Source organism: Pezoporus occidentalis, unplaced genomic scaffold (genome assembly GCF_034315485.1).
Source record: "Pezoporus occidentalis ecotype Australia unplaced genomic scaffold, CSIRO_AGI_Poc_V1 ctg13, whole genome shotgun sequence".
Classification (NCBI taxonomy): domain Eukaryota; kingdom Metazoa; phylum Chordata; class Aves; order Psittaciformes; family Psittacidae; genus Pezoporus; species Pezoporus occidentalis.
The window spans coordinates 8,010,481-8,031,110 of NW_026913103.1; the positions used below are offsets into that span (position 1 = coordinate 8,010,481).

Genomic DNA, 20,630 nt, shown 5'->3' on the forward strand with positions numbered 1-20,630 from the left:
ATAACAATCAGATTAACACAGTCTCCACAAATACATGTATCTGCTTTGCCTGGGAAAAAACATCTAGATGTGCTAAAAAGAAATCTAAGGGGGCAGTTATACTGGTGAAGAAGATAGGTCAAATGAATCCTGGCCTTCTGGTCTCAATTAAGAAAATGCCACGTATCTCAGGGGGAGACATTCAGAAAGAAGCACCAGGAACTGAACTTTCCTGGTTCATGTGATCCAGGAGTACATGACAAGATTTTGGCCTCCTTTAAACCGAATCTGATTTCTGAAGAGATTTGGATGTCAAAAGCATCCAATGAAATTAAGAAAAAGAAAAATCTAGACTCCAATGAAAGCCTCATTAGAAACAACAACAAAAAAATGTGAAATGTACCACAGGATCAACCTTGTGATGGGCAAACAGACTTCAACTTCTGCCACCAAGGTCTTTGTGTGTTCTGTCACAGGAAATAAATATTTCTCTATTCTCTAATTAATTTTCTTTATAAAAAAAAAAATGCTATCTTGCAGCTGGCTCTCCCTATGTAAACATTACTATGGGTACAAAAAAAAGAACTCGCGCTTGCAGCAGTTACATTTAGTACAGTGCATCTGAACCGCTGTAAATACAAATACCTACAATAAATGTAAATAAATACATTCCTTACGAGGAATATGGAGGAAGGAACCTGTCTCAAATTTGTACCTGCTCAGCCAGTCATGCACTTCAATGAGGCAGCAATCTGGTATAATATCAGCATTTGTAAACTTAGTATTTAGCATGATAAATTGCCTTCTGAGAAGTTGCTACTAAAGACTGTTAGTAACATTCCAAGTGCTCTGTAAAAATATTAACAGAGTTAAACCAAACAAAATTTTTAAATACTTGTTAAAAGTCAGCTCAAAAATGTAATCTTGCTTAGCCTCGGGGTAAGAGACCTCTAGATATGCCAGTCATTTGTGAGGAAGGAAAACAAGAAAGAGTTGAAAGACTTATTAAGAAGAAAACTTCCATGAGAACAGTTTGGTGGACAAGATCTGCTTATATACAGTTTAAAAAAAAAAAAAAAAAAAAAGAAAAAAAAAACAGAGCTTCAAAGTTTAGGCTGACATACTTTGCCTTTTAAGAGATTACATCTGTATCTTCAGTACGCAGCATCAGATTCAATATAGTTACTTCAAAAATTGTTCCTAGTCAGCTTGACAGAGTGTGACTGCATGAGGAAGTTATTTCGAAGGAACCCTGCCATGCCTGTGTGGCTGCAATTGTTACCAGGACTGGCTCTGTTCATATTCTGTTTGAAATGGCTTTTCCTTCTAGGAATGGAAACACATAAACAGTCACCTAACATTTTAACAACATCCAAAGTCTTTAGCAGAGCAATACTTGGCAATTTTTCCCCCTCTCTCTGAATGCTGAGTTTACACAAGAACCTTAAACTCCTGGGTGTTCTCTCTACAATATATAAAGTTAATTTTGGATTCTTAGAGGAAATTTCCATTGAGCTTTCCCATATTTATTCTTTTTGGATGAAAGAACTGATATTTCAGAAATCCATTTATAGAAATAGATTGTTTCTTGGTAAGTCAGCAAAAGTTGTCATACGTATGGACATGCTTTGAGCAACTGAAGAATTTATTACCTTAGGAATGTGTTTTTAAATGACAGCTAGAAACTGTGCACCAAAAAGTGACCACCTGCTAGAAATTCTGAAATAATGCCCGTACAGATAGCCTGATTACTGCAATAAAACCACAACTCCATCACATTTCCAGTGTAAGCCTTTAGAGCTTTTCTCTGTACAGGTCCAAATTACTTTTCTGACCTACCCCCTGGAGAAGCCTCTTTCTTCCCTCATCCTCCTCAAAGGTTGTGAGGAAGACTAGTGATACTGGTCTTCTAAATTATGTTTCTGGAACTATGTGGTGTAGGCAGGTGCATGTTACAGGTATGTTATCAGATCTGTACTGTTTAATTCTAGAAGAACACTCATTCATGAAAACTGGTGCATTTTACGCTGAATATTCAGCTTAAACATGCTGAATTTTTAAGCTGAATGAGCAAGTACACACAATCTTGAGTTGAGTTTGAATTTTACAAACTAATGTCAATTACCCAGGCAAGCTTCAAACCAGTGAGTCAGATTACTTTGCAGCTGGCTCTCTTGAGAAATGTTTCTTAATCAGATGTTCAGCTGGTCAGCCATGAATGTTTATTCTATAATTGCAAAATACTGCTTCAGGATGAAAAACATCTTGCCTGAGCCACTGTGTCCTTCTATAACTGTAACCACATCATGTGAGCCTGTATAATCTTCTCAGAAGATGTAAGAGAGTCGCAGAAGATGATCTCATTTAATGATCCCATGAGACACCTATTTTGTAAACCCTAAATTAATTTCCATTATTCCTTGCCTGAAGACATAACTTGTGAGCCAGAGGCTTGAAACTCACTTCAGAACATAAATAAAACTAATAGAAAAAACAAACCCTTGCACATTTAAACTGCATAGGAAGATACTGCCTTGCAGCTTCCAGTGTGATAAATATAAGCTGTAGCACTTTGGTAATTAACTTATTTGCCTATGCAAACGAGTCTGTTTCTAATAAGATATCTAAACTATGAAATATCAAATGTTTCCTGAGCTGTAAGAAGAAACAGTAAGAAAAATACTTTGAAATAAACATTCTGAAAGAAAAAATTCACATCAGTAAAGACAGCATTTAGATATGAGTCAGCATAAAACAGATACACAGTTCTTACTGATGAACAACTACAATTCTCTCCCATGAACTGTAACTGAAAAAATGAATTAATAAAAAACATGAGAATGTATAGATTGAACAAGAGTTTATCTTTTACTCCTCCTTCTGTATGTTAAATTCCCTGTGAGTACAACCCACAGAGGATGCTGTTTATGAGGGATGCTAATATATAATGCTAAATACTAAATGAGTCAGTCTAGAATATAATTTCAAACCAAATGAAATTGATCGCTTTGCACAATTGATTTTGGAATAACTTAAAAAAGGTTTTTCTTAGAAAAAAAACAGATCTCTGTAATAGACCACAGTGGAAGATCACAAAGGAGAGGTATTTCCTAAGCAGCAAAGTGTCTCTCAAAAGGAAACTTCTTTTCAGTCCTTTCCTCCAACACCTCTGATAAACACTGGCATCAGCTGGGTGGTGGACAAAAATGAGAGCAGGTAGTGAGATAACATGAACATAACACTTGGGAATTTTACAGGGAGGAATAAGCATCTGACTTGGCAGATGACATTTTGCTCGTAAGTAAAAATATATATATATGAGATCCTCATTAGACAGAAGACTGTACACGTTTTTCAGCCATGTTTACTTCAATGAGTCATTAAAAGCACGTATTTGAAAGTAGTGAGGCAATTCAGCAGGACTAGAAATAAAACCAGACTTCTATAAATATCTTGTACATCTCTCCAGACAGTCACGCACAGAAAGCACAAATGTAGCTGGGGAAGCAGGAGACTGATGAATATAGCCAAGGCTGACTTCAGTAGCTCAAGAATACAACTGAATACCAAGAGACATATCAGTTAAAACATGATTTAATATGGTTTAAAATGTCATTCATTAATTAGCAGCACAGCTGCAGTGAAAAACAGTATTAAATATTAAATTATGGGACGTCCTATAAAGCTATGTAATTTTTAAGTTAAATGATAAAGGACAGAAATCATCTCAGTAGTATAATCTACCTTGAATTTGCTCATTTTCTATAAGGAAATGAACACTTTTTGGGGAGCAAAAAAATCAGTCTTCATTCCAATACTGGTAAATAAAACCATACTTTCACGAACATACAAATATAAGGATGCTCAATGAGCACTTGGATCATCACTGTCACTGCTCAGAATAGCTAAATATTTCACCAGAATTCCGCTACCTGTGTGCCAGAATAACAAGATTTTTAAAGTAGAACGAAGGAAAATCCACAGGGAACATGCACTGTTATATGCACTGGTAGTTTTATTTTGCAGTCATTTGCTGACTTGAGAGAGTTCAGCTTGCTATTCCAAAGTCTGCACAATGTATGCATTACTGCTATTATGCCTTGCTTTTGAAAGTTTTTTATATCATATCTAAAACTAAAAGGAAAATAAAGTGTAAGCTTGTGATGACATATATTAATGATTCAAACAAATTCACAAAGTTTTAAAGTCTACTCAGTTGTCATTACAGGAGACGATAGAGTGGCTTAGTTGCATGAGATAATTCAGAATTCCTTGTTTCCCAATATATATGTTAACTGGATGCTATAGTGTAATTTGTTTCAAGTTAACTATATAGATAAATTTATTAGTGACAGAGCTATGCAAACTAGGACTTCAGTCTTAATATCTACAGGAGAAAAAATAAGGCATTTTTCTAAGTCCTCTGCAGATAAAAATTCCACCAAATAATAATAAAAGAAAAAAGAAGACAAAAAGCTGAAGTTCTCCCTCTCCCTGTCCCTAACTCACCAATCATTTTTTTCCCCATGTCTAGAGTGTGCTAAGGTTCAGACTGAAGAATGAGGATCAGGAGTCTGAAAACTCTAAGGGGAGCTGGTGAATTGTTTCAGTTGCCTTTGCAAGCTGTGTCTCAACAGTTGCAGACTGACAGCTGAACTGTTGCCTAATTTAACTGGGGTGTGTTTTTTTTCCCACAGGTCTGGGGGGAAAGTGAGAAGTACATGCATGTGCAGAGGTAGTCCTTGTGCAATATCTTATACAGCACTGGATATCAAAAACAAGGAGCAATGAGACCAGCTTAAGCAAAGACTTAATTTCCATTTTAGCACTTCCTTCAAGGGCGATAAAATTACTGTGGTGTTCAATACTGAGGGAGGGGAGGGGTGGGGGGGAGGAGATGAATTCTCTTGCTAGGAGAGGCACCTGAAAGCCAGATTGTTAAACAAGTTTAAGTAAGCATTCTTGAGGTCTTTTTGAACTTTTTAATGTGCATAGAAGTGGGAATTCTTGTTTTCTTCAGTTGGCCAGATGGTCCTGACTCATTCTGTCAGTCACAAGGCCAAAATGATTTTTACATTAATAACAACAAAACCCTGAAGCCATAAGTCTTCTCCCTCAAATACCTCCTGCTGAAGATTTGTGAGCAGTCATTTGTTCCCTTTCATCTTGCAAGATTCTTATTTTCTATCAATGCCTTGACTGTAAAAACCCATTTCTGTTAACAGAGCTATGCACATACAGCCCATTTATCTCTTCTTTTGCCAGAAAATCGTACAGAAGACTCCAAAGCGTTGTTCCAGTTTGCACTTGAAGGCACTGGTACACATAAGGTTCTCTAACAGTAACCATCATAAATCTCATGCTCTGTGAGCTGATGTTCAAAGGTGCAGAGAAACATATCCTTCTTTCATACTACTTCCTCATCACTCTATAAATACAGATATTGTATACAGAATAAAAGAATTCCAGCAACCAACCTATGAAACAATACATTTCTAAGCAATGAGAAGGACACTTTGATGATGCTGATTATTTTTAAGATGTCTGCAAGTAAATTATTCTAAGACTAAAGATCCGTTCTTCTCTAGTCTTGTGACATGCAACTAGGATTCCAAAAACGTTAACAAGATTAAAAATGTACCCATGTTTTAATACAACTAAAACAACTATTTGCCCTCTTAATGCAATACAAATTATTATTTAATGGACATCAAAAGCGTAATTTTAATTATCATTGCAGTTTCGTCTTACATTCAGCTATGTTAGAAAACCCTTACAGAAATCTGCCAAGTGGAAAATAAGATACAATTACTTTCATTTGAAGTATACACTTACTTACCTTGGCCTCCGAAATGCTAAACCGTATTGCTGGCAAGCCAGTCCCACGGTGGGAGTATAAACAATAGGCATGAACCTTTCAATATCAGAAGTCAGCACTTTATAGAAAAGCTTTTCATTTCGATCCTGAAGACTCATTAGTAGAATGTATCTGTGGAGAATTATATATAATTAGACATCAAGTGAACATATAACGTAAACTCCAAAATACATAGGTGTTTAGATAATTAACTGAAGCTATGTTCGTTCTATAACAGCTTCTTTCTTGTTAAGAGTATTTGAACTCTTCCTTGTCTTACTAGCACAAAATGGTTCAGACACAAAAGATAACAAACTGGTTGAGACAGAGAGAAGCTGAAACCATCACAAAGTTGACAAACACTACATATAAAGGAAGATAATCCCTCTAAGGTATAAAACATTATGCTGCAATTGAGTATTTGGCCTGTCAGAACCTAATCCATTCAGATCAGTTGTTCCACTTGAAATAAGACCACCACTAAGTAAAACTTAAACAAGCTTACTTTCTTGCCCCCAAAAACGAAACAAAATGTTAGCTTTTACTGCTCTTGCCTTGACAGAAATTTCTCTTAAATCCAGACTAATACCTCAAATAAATACCTCAAATGTCTACCTGAGTACTGCAGACAAAGCTTTTAAAAACAAAGCATAAACATACAGCCTTTCATCCCTTAAGTCTATGTTAGTAATGAAATCTGCAATATTTTATCTCTTAATGGAAATCAAGTTTTGACGGCATTTGAAGAATTTCTATATTTAAAAAGAAAACCAATAAGGAAAAAAAAATAATTAGAGAAACAAGAGTGAAAAGAGTCAATGCTTAGCTTGATCTACTTTTGACTACCATCACTTTAGTCTTGAATAAATATACTACTGCTCCAACATCCCAACCATGAAGCCATATTTCAATGCTGAGGATGACAGATGATACAAATCTATGAGTGACTTCAGGTTACATTAGTTCACACAGGTATGACCCCAGTCACTTTGTGAATACTTAATATTTAGGAATTCGATGATCCTAAAGCTCACCTCTCTATTCACTAGTTTTAGTAAGGTTAAGTATTACTTAAGAAATTAAGTAGTCTTCTATATCAAAAAGCTTCCATAAAAACTTCAACTTAATTTATGCATACAATTTATGCATACAATTTACATATGTTGCTTGGAGGGGGGGGGGGGGGGTGATTTTGTTGGTGGGTTGTGGGTTGTTTGTTTTTTTTTTCATTTACAATGATTTACTACTACACTCCAAAAGTTTGATATTCCTATTATTTTACTACACAAGTGTTGAGGAAATGTATACAACACATTCATTCCAAAAGCCTGGAGGTTTGTGTGCTTAAATAGTATTTACATGAACTTTCATTCAGGATGCTTATGCATTATATGCATCAATAAAATCTAATTCATGCTTTGGGAAGACAGAAATATACTCAGGTAAATGTCTAACAATGAACAGCTTAGTAAATCTGCATTTGTTTTGTTCACACTTAGCTTGTTTATTCCTGTATAAGGGAAGCATTTCTCTCACGATCTGCTATATAAACCTTTAGCAATTGCTATAAGCAAAGCTAATACTGTCCATTTAGCTGTATTGCAATGAAGTGACAGAAGTAAGGCAAAATGGTGTCCCTCTCTTTGTGTCACCAAGGGTACTTTAGACCCTAAACAGATAAAGATCTAGAAACCAAAGAGTTGAAGATGGAGTCTGAACACCATCACCATAAGATATCCTGAGCTACCTTCCATCATACACATTTTACTGTTCTCCAAGGTTAAATTATACCCTGCACTTGTAGTTTTCAGCTACAAATATATACAAACATACAAAAGTTTGTTTTCTGTTATTGCATTTCCCTACTAACCTTTCATTTTTCCAGTGTTTCATTACGATATACCATATCATTCAATATCCTTGAATTCTTGGAGCATTTTAATCATAATCATAGAATGGTTTGGATTGGAAGGGGGCTTTAAGATCATCTAGTTGCAACCCTTTGCCACAAGGCAGGGACCCCTTCCACTAGACCCAGTTGCTCAAAGCCCCATCAAACCTGGCCTTGAACACTGCCAGGGATGGGTCAGGCACAGCTTCTTTTACAGAAGTAATTAAAGGTTTAGCAAAAGGCATCCTCAAGGGCTTCAAAACAAAAAGCTATTTGGCAAAATTCCCCATTTTGTTTTTACTGCCCTATAGCATTAAATTGAGGGGTTATTTTCTTATCTGCATTTATCATACCACTTCTACATTTAGAATATGCTAAAGAAAATCCAACAATAATAACTGCATACTGTTTATACCTTCAACTATTACATACTTGGCTGTACCCAAATCAGCATAAGAAATAATATAAGAAAGTGAAAAACATTTCTAGAAAAGAATAATTTTGATCAGAAAGCTACTTTTCAGTGGCAGGTATAAAATACCGTTTCTTTCTTGGCACAGTAACTTGCTCAGGGGTACTGACTTTGCCAAAAATTCTTTCGTAAGTGGAAAACCAAAAATGCTTCACACTCAATGTGGTGTTGGGTATAATGCATTAAACAAGTATGCATCTTTTAGCAAGTAATTTACACAACTAAAAGCATGAAGTGGTTTTCAGCATTGTGTTAGAAAAAAAAAGATATTTTTAAAACAAAGTATTTAATGGAATCTTTTACAGAACCCCACACTTAATTGAAAACATAGTGAAAACAAGCAATAAACACTCAGAACAATCATTTGTGCTATAAAAAGGGAGAAGAATATTATCTGTCCTCAGACAAAGAGTCTTGAACGAAATTTCAGGGAATAGTTTCTGAGGATAAAAACCAAGGCCTGGCAAGTAAGACATAGGAGATTGCCAAGCATTCAAATTTCAGTATGTCACTTCTCCCCCTTGCCTTTAATTCACCTAAGAAATTTTCTTGTTAGTCTGCTATTACAAAGGGAATGAAGTACAGTAGCAACAAAAGGATATAAACCAAATATCATCAAAATCCAGAAGAAAACCAATATAACTATTAGAAAATTACTGATAATGCCTTAGGATAACTGGCTGTACTATCACTGGCAATTCATTTTACAAGACAAAATGGAATAGTAACAAAAAAAAAAAAAACATAACAACAAAAGACAACAACAACAAAAAATACAAAAGATTTGTTTACTCTTATCTTGCAAAACATGAGAGCAAATAAAGTGGGAGGAAATGCTATTATTTTTAACCTATAATAATTAACCTAAATTTTAACCTAAGATAATTAAGCTCCATTACTATGCATCATCACTATCTATACAGAAATGTTATTAAAGACAGAAAACTTCAAGAAAAAAAAATAACAGCATTCTCAGGAAAAGTGATTTGATTGCACCTCTCCTAATGCTCACACATCCAGTGTAACATTTTATCAGTGTGACTCTTTGAAAAAAGAAAAGACTAGGCAGAAGATTTGGCTGTGTGAGGGGTAACAATTTCAGTGTCATAGAAGCATAGAATCATAGAATAGTTAGGGTTGGAAAGGACCTTAAGATCATCTAGCTCCAATCCCCCTGCCATGGGTAGGGACACTTCACACTAAACCATGCCACCCAAGGCTTCGTCCAACCTGGCCTTAAACACTGCCAGGGATGGAGCATTCACAACTTCCTTGGGCAACCCATTCCAGTGCCTCACCACCCTTACAGTAAAAAACTTCCCAAACATGCAATCTAAACTTCCCCTGTTTAAGTTTGAACCTGTTACCCCTTGTCCTATCACTACAGTCCCCGATGAAGAGGCCCTCCCCAGCATCCCTACAGGCCCCCTTCAGATACTGGAAGGCTGCTATGAGGTCTCCACGCAGCCTTCTCTTCTCCAGGCTGAACAGCCCCAACTTTCTCAGCCTGTCTTCATACAGGAGGTGCTCCAGTCCCCTGATCATCCTCGTGGCCCTCCCCTGAACTTGTTCCAACAGCTCCATGTCCCTTTTATGTTGAGGACACCAGAACTGCACACAATACTCCAGGTGAGGTCTCACGAGAGTAGAGGGGCAGGATCACCTCCTTCGACCTGCTGGTCACGCTCCTTTTGATGCGGCCCAGGATACGGTTGGCTTTCTGGGCCGCGAGCGCACACTGAAGCAGGCTCTTGTTAAGTTTCTCATCGACCAAAATCAACATAGAGCAAGAAGAAAGACAACTTAGACCATACAGGGGAAAGAAAAAAAAGAAAATTCAATTACTTGCAGAACCCATTGCAGCTTTTCCAAATTAAGTTAGAGGCACAGAATTATTTCCTGTTATTGGCTTGCTTTTTGCCAAGCATACCAGGCAATGTATTTGCTGCTGTTTCACATTTATTTTGTGTATGAAGTCTTGGTACTTCAGAATACAGCAATTCTATGCTGCAAGTCAGCAAAAGACTTTCATCTGTGCCAAAACATGTCATGCCATGGTACTATCAGCTTAGCATTATGAATTTACACACACCCTCTTGCCAGTCAAAACCACGGCAAGCTACAATTCTTCCAGTGTCAGATGCTGCGATACACAGCATTAATGTTTCATCAGACAATACCTTTTTGTCTAAGGTACTTAACAGCTTCCACCTCTGCAGTATTCAAATGCTTGTGCTTAATCTTTTGTATTTAGACATAAAACACACAGCTATACACCTACTATCAAACCCATGCTCTAGGACAAAAAAAAAAACAGCTTCCCTTTATCTCTTTTCAATCCTTGTTCCTATGGAAGCAAAGACTATGCCAGATGCATACTGGAGGAAATGTGGGGTTTTTTTTTAGAATTAGTAGATTTACATTCAGTAGAAAGCAACAGATGCAAGCTCTTATGCAAGGCTGTTCTTGAGCACCTGCCTGTAAAAGGAGCACTTTACATAGTCAATGTTTTCTAGTATTCTCCATCAGTAAAGGTATTCAAGGAGTAACTGCGGCAGGATCACAGTCACTCTTCCCTTTAAAGTGCTATGCTACGAGTATAAGTACAGGAGACCAGAGTTTGCTTATTGCCTTGAAGGACTGAGCTCCCACACATGGTAATGCATGTGTTCTCAGAGCAGGGTTTCTACTGACATACTCCAATGCAAGTCAAGGGTCTGACAATTTCAAACACAGCTGCAAAATCACATTTTGCATGTGCAAGTTTTGGCACGCTCATCACACAAGTGGTTTTTATCTCTGCAAAGGAGCCCAAGATGTCATCATTGACAGTCTTCAAAGGAAGTATCTTGTGCATGCAAATGTTATAAAGCCTTTCCATCAGTGGTCTTTAATGTAACTCAAAAAAAAAATTATTTTGCTAAAAACTGGACAAAACAACACAGCAATATAGTGCCCTATTAACATAAGAGGAAAATATATCTTTACCAAAGCATAGCATGATGTGAATACTCAATCTAGGCCTGCTGACTGTTTGTACAAAATGTACATATGATTTCTTATAGAAACAATTTCATTTGGAGAGAAAGGAGGTGTGGATTTATATAATTATAAATGCTTATGGACCAGCCTGATAATTTACCCAAATTTGTATTATTCCAAGATTACCTCTGAAAGCTTATTTCTTAATTGTTATAGATCTGTGTTATGAAATTATAGCCTAGCTGACGTCAGAAGGAACCTCTGGAGACCCCTCATCCAATCCCTTACTCAAAGCAGAGTCAACTAGAGCAGGTTGTCCAGGACCACATTCAATCAGGTTTTTAATATCTCCAAGGATGGAGACTCCAGCCCAGTTTATCTAGGATTATAAATGGAGCCACACTGTTTATTCATACAAAATGGGAAGGAGAAGATACAAATACCTGGACCAAAAATTTTGGTAGAGAAAATACCAGTGCCACAAGCCACAGAATAAGACTGGGAAATAAGTACAGCTTTTAGATATTTTATGATTTTAATTATTGAATTCTTAATTGAAATATTTTGACTAGTGATCATATTATCAGTGAGAAAAAAAAAGTTATTTCTATGAACCAAAGGCCGACTAGTTTTCTCACCTGAAGTACATCACTAAAACTCTACTAACAAAAATACCATACTGTGCAAAGCTGCACAGTACAACGTCACTTTCATACTCAAAAAGGCATTACACGACAAACTGGCTTTATGGTATAAAACGGTGAGCTACAGTCTAATGCTCGAGACACATGGATGCAATATAATGTTTGCACTTTTATTTTAGAAAAGTCTGGTCACAGGAAACAAATGTCTTCCTTACCCAACTATTTATTTGGAAAAGAGAAAAGGCAATAGAAGACTCATAGGTGGAAAATAATGACGTTGAGTTTTTAATTAATCATATACAGACATTAACAGGGACAGATTTAGGGGAAAAAGTCTGCATTTTATTTACATTTATTTGTAAACATATTTATATGTACTTTTACTTTGTATTATTTGTCTCCATTGTATGTGGATTAAGTTAAAAATGCTCCTTCCCTCCCCAACTCTCAAGATAGATTTTTCTTTTCTTTCTTTTAACACAATGGAGCAAATTTTCTGCAAAGTATTCCCAAAATACAATTTTGTATCATTTGCTTATTGAAAATAGTAAGTTCATATGAACAGCACTGGAATATTACAGTTTAAAGTAGAGGCTGATTTTTGGAAGAAAGCATTTTAGCACAAGTATAAAGTTAGCTTAATGATTCTAAATCATCAACCACCATTGCTCAGAAAAAAAACCACAAAATTTCATCTGTAGTACCACTGAAAAATATAAGGGACTTATGGTTTGATAAATAGGATAAAGTTTCATAGCCATACTTTACCTGTCTAGGTCACATGTCAGCCTTTCAAAATTCTGAAGAATACTATAAACCTGGGCATCTTGACCAAGAAAACAAGGTGGCAATAATCCATGAATATTCAACTGCTGCCTCTCCTCCAAGGTAAAAGCCATGCCCTGAAAAGAAAAATAAAATCCGGATATACTTATATATGACATAACCCTTTTAATAAAATACTGCAGCAAAATATAGCACAGGTAAAGTCAGCATCAGAAAAAATATTTAATATTAAACATAATTAATTATGCAATGATTTTGGAAAAAGTTTTTATTGAGTCATAAGAGAACAGGCCTGTATAGTACAAAACTTCATCCCAGCAAAGAATGAGTTAAGGTATTCTCACACTGCAAAACTGTTACCTGCAAAATTATTAAGTTACAGCTGAAGAGAGCAGCAGTATATTCTCAGTCAGTCATTTTTCTGGCTATCTTCTAAACACAAAGCATTTTCATCTTCAGTGTAAAAATTTTGCTTTTAATACTTGGAAATTTTTCAAGATATCTCAAGTTTTCATGCAAATTTTTAACACAACTCTGTGGTACAATAAAGTCATCGGTATCATTTTATAGTCAAAGAGCCTAATGAAGTCAGTCAACAGAAACACAGTGATAGTGAGTTTGATGTAAACTTAGTCTGTTTTTCAAATGCACATTCAGTTACAGTAAGAAAAGTCTGTACAGAATTACTGAATTTCCTTATTACATCCAGAAAAGACATTTAAAAGTATTTAGTATGTTACATGAAGAGTCAGAGAATGCTTAATACCTAAATCCAACTTGTGGACTGGCAGAGACTGCTAAATAGCTGCTCTAACGAGGTCTGTCTTGTCCAACAGATCTTCAGAAATTATGCAAGCTATTGTAAGAAAGAGGATGCCTTAACAGCAGAAATATTACCATGGGTTTAGCATGCTAGTACCAAGTACTCTGACTACTGAAGCTTTACTTTGTGATAGTAACTACAGCCAGGCAAGACTGATGGACACAATCAGACATTTGACAGTTTTAGAGGATAAAAAGGAATGTCAGAGGAGTTTCTTCCATAAATGACCTATGAAATCTCCATCTATTTGTTTCACATTATACCCACTGGTTGGTGGCTCCACAGACATGTTCGGCCCTCCTTTGGCATCACGCCTGCACTGCTTCCACATCAGAAGCAGTACTGGCAGATCATCCTACATTTGAACTACTCTTGCCTTTTGAAGAGAACAAATTCACAGTCCTTTACCCAATGCCATTACTGCCTTTTGCACACCTATTGGGTGATACATGATAAATTCGTAGCAGTCAGTCTGCTTAACTGGACAGGCTTCTCCCTACTTTTACCTCCCTTTCCCCAAAGAACACTCACCTCACAGGTCTTACTTTCAAGCAAGAAAAACATACTATCAAATCTTCCTGTCTCTTACTAAGCTATACTTCTTAAGGTATTTTTAATCTAAACAATTTTCAAATGCTTATATTACTGTTGTTTGAAAAAAAGTAGACAAAAAAAATAAGAAAAAGAAATTTCATTACGAATGCTTTACCAAACATCAAACATTTCCAGAACATGCTTCTCCCACACATAAACCAAGTTTAATAAAGGTCAATAACTGTTTTCCATGCACACAGATTCCAATGGTTTCCAGAAAGTATACACAAACCCTGTTTTCTCCTGTCTCTACATGAATTTTCTGTGTCCAGATATGTCATGAGTGTCTTCAGCTGCTACCACATTTGAAAGACCATGGAAGAAGGGAGAGTCGACATTTCCCACAAGTATATTCAGTGTTGACCCCTCTCATCTCCAGTAAACTTTTTCTGACTTAAAAAAAAAAAAAAACACGCAAAAGCTGTGCATGTGTGCTCACACACACACACACACACACACACACACACACACACACACACACACTCTTCAGCATCAGTTCCAAATGGATGGACCTTAGGGAGCTGCATAGCTTCAGTGGATTTCTTAGTGCTGGCAATAAAGAGGCAATTCACTTATCTGCATCTCTCTTTTCCCCAGTCTCAGTCAAATTTTCTGAAAGAAAAATATTCAAAAGCCTGTGTTTGCCTTCACCTCAGGAATAAGATAGGAACTTGAATTACTATGATAGGGTTTCCCCTCTTACTGGAAAATATATTTCAAACAGTCACATGAAAAGCTGATACATCTTGCCAAGTGCCCTTTTAAAAAGGTACTTTGTCTTGGGATAGCATATTTTCCACATCTTGCTACAGCTTCTACAGTAAGTGTTAATTTCTTTTGGGCATCACTACAAAAATACCACACCCATCTGCCCCTCCTATGCTATACGTGGTTTTAAAATTCTTTACTTGCATACTCTTCTTTGGCACAGATACAATGATTTTTTCTAATTTGTAAGAGAGAATGTTAGTTCCTTTTTAGCCCTCAGATACAATACAAGCTCAAAAGAAAAGAGTTATCATTAAAAAGGATTTCCTGATGATTCAATAAAAGAAGGCAATTTTATGCAATAAATGTATGTTCTTTCATCTGCTTATAACAGGAAGAGCTCAACTACATAATTTTTGTTGTTTATGTCTAGATTTCTTGCACTAGCCTCACAGATTTTCTTTTCTACATCAGAATTCTTATTTTTTTCCTGTTTGAAATGTTGTTTCCCAGCCATCCAGCAGAGAGGGCTCTAGGTCCAGCTTGCTTTACCCAATCCTTTCTCTTCCTGAAATCCGGATTTTGTGTGCACCTGGATGGTACAGACTTCAATCGCCTAAAGTGCACCCAAACTGTAATAAAAGATGTGGACATTTTTATTTTGCACTCTGTATTACAAAGAAAATGTCCACGAACAACAACATAACAGTCTGAAAGCAGAAGCCTAATTTGTTTTGAGTTATTCACCGCTTTATGCCACCAAAAGGTAACATATACATCACAGAGATGAAAATTAGAGTTATTATTAAGCCTCCCAGGTAAGAGTTTGCAGTTCTTTAAGGACTGTGTTTCATACACTTCTTTATATGCTCTGGTTTTGGTAAAACTAAGTTGTTCTTCAGTCACTTCATGATCTTCCTTTCTCACAAACCTTTTGTTTGAACTGTTGGGTTGAGGTTTTTTATTGCTCCTTATATACAAACGCCATCTCATATTATCAACTGTACAGAAAGTTCTCTGTTTTTTTTTTTTATTTCATTTCAAGAAGTTAAACTCATTGCAAATACATTTAATCTAGAATTCATCTCTCCATTTGTAATATTGTGGAGTTTTGTAAGTGCAGCAGTGATTTCTATTACTGCACATTGCTCAGTATTCTGTCATTATTTAACCACTATCAGTTTATCAACTCGGTTCTTAACTGTCCTCTTATATGCCCTCTGCCCAGCCTCTCTCTTCCCCTAAAAGCCCTCAAACACAAGTTTGTTTTAATGTAGCTCAATATGCATCAATTCTCTTTTCAGCGGCAGTACTGAAAAGCCCTAATACAGAATAAACAGCACAACATAATGTTCTATCAGATACCTTTATGCACTGGCTTTCAACTGAATTCTCAAGCAGTGATTGAAAAGACAGAGAGCACATTCAAAATATTTCAGGAGCTGTCTCAGCCATTGTTCATAGTCAGCAAAGACAAGTCTTATCTCTCAATACAAATTAGATTGCAATGACATAGATCTTGCTCAGATAGCATATCTGAAAGCTCATGTAATTGCTAAGTTTATGTAAACTTCTTAAGAAAAAGAGAGTGCACTAAAGTAACGTGTGCATCCTATCTATGTGCTACTGAGATTCAGCTTCAAAGGGTAGCCAGAACCATCTCCAAACAGTATTCATTGCAGGGATCCCCCTCCCATTTCTTTCCAGACCTAGCCCTCTAGGCCAAAATTTCCATTTTTAGAAGCTTCTATTCATTTAGAAAAAAAGCTTATTTCCTTCTGTCCACCTCACTGTAGGTATGGCACAAAGCTATTAGCTTGGCATTATCCAGATGGAGGCTGGCTTAGAAGATGAAACCATGTCCTCATCCAAGGTTCTCTGTGTGACTCTTCCCCCAGCTTCTGGTAGGAGCAGATCAAGGCATGTAAGACTTCAGGCCACCCTGGGACTCAGGAGATAACCATCAACACCAACATCCAAATTCAAGTACTACAGATACATATTTGAACTGACTGGATCCATGAAGGGAGGAAGGAAGAAGTGAAGAGGAAGGTAAAAAGGTGTAGCACAGAAGTATATCTAGAAGTACTGTCTATTCTACAGGAAAGACATCTCTGCTGATCTAAGATACTATCACAGAAAAATCACAGTACCTAGAATATTCTGGGGACAACAGACAAGTAAGTTTCTCATTGTCTCAGAGACCATTCAAAAACTAAGAAAAAAGAAAATAAACCCAAAAGTCTCCAATAAAAAACTCATTCTGTACATCTAAATCATAGCAGTGCAGTGAACCAATTTCAAAGATACCATGAAGGAACCACCCAGTCTGAGGGACTCAGAAATGCACAACATCTGTTGCCATGACTGGAATGGGATTGTTGGCTCTATGCCACCTCTTGCAGCCTCCCACCGCAGCAGTTGGTAACCCTGAGCAGAGTTAAAGAGGCCAGGGAGCACTCTGCCAGATAAAGCTAGAGAAGATCCCACAGCTGCCTGAAATTCAAGTCTGTTCAAGATCTGAATCAATTCTTTGAAAAAACAGACTTACAGAAGGCTGCAATTCCATATTCCTAAGAAAAAAATAGATTAAAAAAAAAAAGGAAAGCAAACTAATGCTTTTGGCTGACAGATTGAAAACATCCTCCAGTTACTGGACAGGAATATTTTCCTCAAGATGTCCCAAACGAAAAAAATCAGTGGCATCACTACCACTTGCCAGTCACACATCATTCCATACTGCTCACACCACTTTATGCACACGGTTGTCTCCAGGAGAAATTCAACAGCAGAGCCAGACACAGTCCTTGGGAAAACATGATCTTTGTGTCGTATGCATAACTGCTTGCAAGCAATTCTTCTGCTGGTCAAGCTTTTGCTTCAGTAATTTTGGCTTCTCATACTACTCTAATATTGTTAAGAAGGAATCCAAGTCAAAATTAATTAAAAAATTTAATTTTGCTTTATTTTACAAAAAAAAAAAAACTTCTTAGGCTAAGGAAACAAAAAAACCCTTATGTATAGACCTGCTAGGTATGAGCTACATGAAAACATTTTCAGGTATCCAAAATACCATGAGCCTCTTTAAGATCAGAATATCAAAAAAACAAACACCACCACCCCCCCCCCCCCAAAACAAAACAAAACCAACAACCAGACAACCCTGCAAAATCTTATAAGTTCAAACAAATTTTTACAAAATGTTTATAAAAATATGGCACATGTGAATTTTCAAGTGTTTTAAGCTACATTTAAGAGTTTGGTGATCTGAGTATCACTGAGGTATTTTCTATAATTTGTATTTTAAAAAAAAAATCACCTTACGAACAGGCAAAACTGAAGTTCTACAAGCATTTCCCCTCCACTTTGCATTTTTATTATCTGAATATGACTTCAGAGAAACCAGAAAAATACACCATGTCCAACGCTCGTATCAAGGCACAATATGCCAGGAAATAGTTAGAATAACTAATCAGAGCACACACTGTGTAAGAAACTCATTCTGCTAAAAACAAATGTGGTTCATGGCAAAGCACTTGGGTTGGAGCAGTATATATGGCTAAAGATGTTAGTGCTGGTTTCTCTACCCATTCTTGTCATGACTGCCAAAAATATTACAAGCACAGGCAACTAATGCAGCTATCTGGATGAACATCTCTTCTGCAGCATACCCTATAGGCCAGACTGTTTGTCTTCAGGCATCTTCTTTAGGACCCGAGGAAAAAAATGCCCTGCAACTTGTCAATTTACATTAACTTAGACCTTCATTTTTCTTCTTAGAAATGATCTGTGGTAAAAATTATCTGCAACAGAAGGGCTTGAATAGCTGAATCCAATTTTGATTAAGAAAAAAAAATTAGGATTATTAAAATTTTAGAGAACCAAAATAATCCTTTTCATGGCATTCATGGAGACAAAGGAGAAAGATGACAAATACCATTACAAGTTGCTAAGAGGAAAGGATATGATGACCACAGTTTGAAGATGGGCAGCACTGAGTTAAGAAATGAAAAGTGAATATGAAAAGACAAGCTTTCTGTTGCAACCTTCTGGCAACCCACAGAGAAAAAAGCTCAACAAATTTTCAGAAACAAAGATCAGTAACCATTTGCAATGCAAACATTACCTACATCATTATTAGACTGCAAATAGAAAATTCAGTGGTGAGACAGAACTTCTATTTGCCAAAAAAATTGTTATTTTCCCCCCAAAACTATGCGTAGATCTCCATTAGGACATTTAGTGAGGCACATTGGTTAGCTCTGAATTATGCATTTTGGATTATTGTTTAAAAATCAGTATACAAACTGGTGATGAGCAATCCATTACCTTCTTCAGCAGAGGAACTGTCATTTTGTTTTCCTTGCCGTTTTGTTTGTACCTTGGCTTTCATTCGAGCTCTCCAAAATAGCAGAGAATCCTGATACTAAGTACCCACACTGAAGTTTGAAAAGCCAATTACACACAGGTAACTACCCTGGCTGGGAGGAGGAAGGAGAAAGCAAAAAAAGGAGAGCTGGTAAAGCATAAATAGCAAAACTCAGTTTAGATAAAGCGCCTGTGCTCCTTTTGATAAGACCTGGTGCACAGATACGCAACAGGACTTGTAAAACTGCAAGGCAAGCTAAAGGGAAATGAAAAATAATATGCTATATTGATGGGCACAGCACTGACCATACCAGAAAAGAAGGAACTGTCCCAGTTTCAGCTATAAAATGCCAAAAGTCACAGGTTTTGGTCTATGCACATTTTTTAAATGCAGCTTTTTATCAAGTATTTAAGTGGAAGAACTATATCCTAACATTTGGTAGTTATAATTTCAAAGCTGGTTTTTTTGGAGTCGTGATAGATGTACTGCAGTGTGATGAATGCACTATTTTCTTTTAATTTTCAGGGAAGTCAAGAGACCTGAAGTATATTCACACCCCAACTGTACGTCCATAAGAGTTTCAAAAGCAAACTGAAAAGGTCAATTCAACGGGGAAACTGAAGCAAAAGTCAAAACCAGCTTCCAACAAATAAAGCACAAATAAATACAGTAGCTAATAAACACACCCAGGGACTTATGACTCAAAACAAATGCAGATGGCCACAAGGAGTTCAGAGTTCTCTTGGCAAATTCATCATGGGAACGTGTGGGCAGCTTGGCAGCCTTGCAATGAGCTGATTACAGTAACTGCATATAAGCGCGATTCAGATTAGCACATCAGAAATGTCACATCACAGCATTCTTTTTTTAGCACTCTTCCTTTAACCTACTGTAAACTATTATCTGCAAGTAAGCAAACAACCCTATTTTAAGACACTTTTTGCATATTATATACAAAATAAATGCTTTTTTTTGCATTGAGTAACTCTCTTCACCTTAAATTTGTGAAGGCTGTATTACAAAAACAGCAGACAATAACAAGCTGAACAGTAAAACAAGTCACCAAGATAATCACATAAAACCATATTGCACAGTATGTTATAATATAGGATGGGACTGAGTCTAGTTAGACACCAAATTTAGGAGTTCATATGCAATCTAGGCACCTATCCTCCCATGATAATTATAGGATATATAGTATTGATTAAAATAAAATTCCTAAGGATAAATACAGCTCACCCTACAACAGGCACCTTGCAGTCAGTAATCCAAATTGCTTCAGTGACTATATTAACTTTAGACCAAATTCAGATTTGCACACATAAGCACCTACTGCCAACTGGGAAGCTTGAAGGTACTGAAGAAGTCAACATAGCATAGGTCTTTATGGCAATGACATTTACAATAAATCAACTTGCACTGCCACAGATGAAAGCCAGGTACAATACTCCTCTGTATCTCAAAGGGAACTAATTGCCTATATGCAGCCTGCTACACTGCCGTGATCATCCTTTTGACTTGCAAT

The 20,630-nt window shown here is 36.5% G+C and overlaps 1 protein-coding gene across 1 annotated transcript in view; it reads right to left on the reverse strand.

Moving 5' to 3' along the window:
• The window catches only part of ME1 (malic enzyme 1), a 172,175-nt gene that overhangs the window by 119,255 nt on the left and 32,290 nt on the right, over positions 1–20,630 (reverse strand). Inside the window, exons 2-3 of the mRNA XM_062608286.1 lie at positions 12,594–12,727; positions 5,819–5,968 (exon numbers count right to left, since the gene is read on the reverse strand). Coding sequence (XP_062464270.1) covers positions 5,819–5,968; positions 12,594–12,727 — 284 coding nt within the window. The remainder of the gene's footprint in view (positions 1–5,818; positions 5,969–12,593; positions 12,728–20,630) is intronic.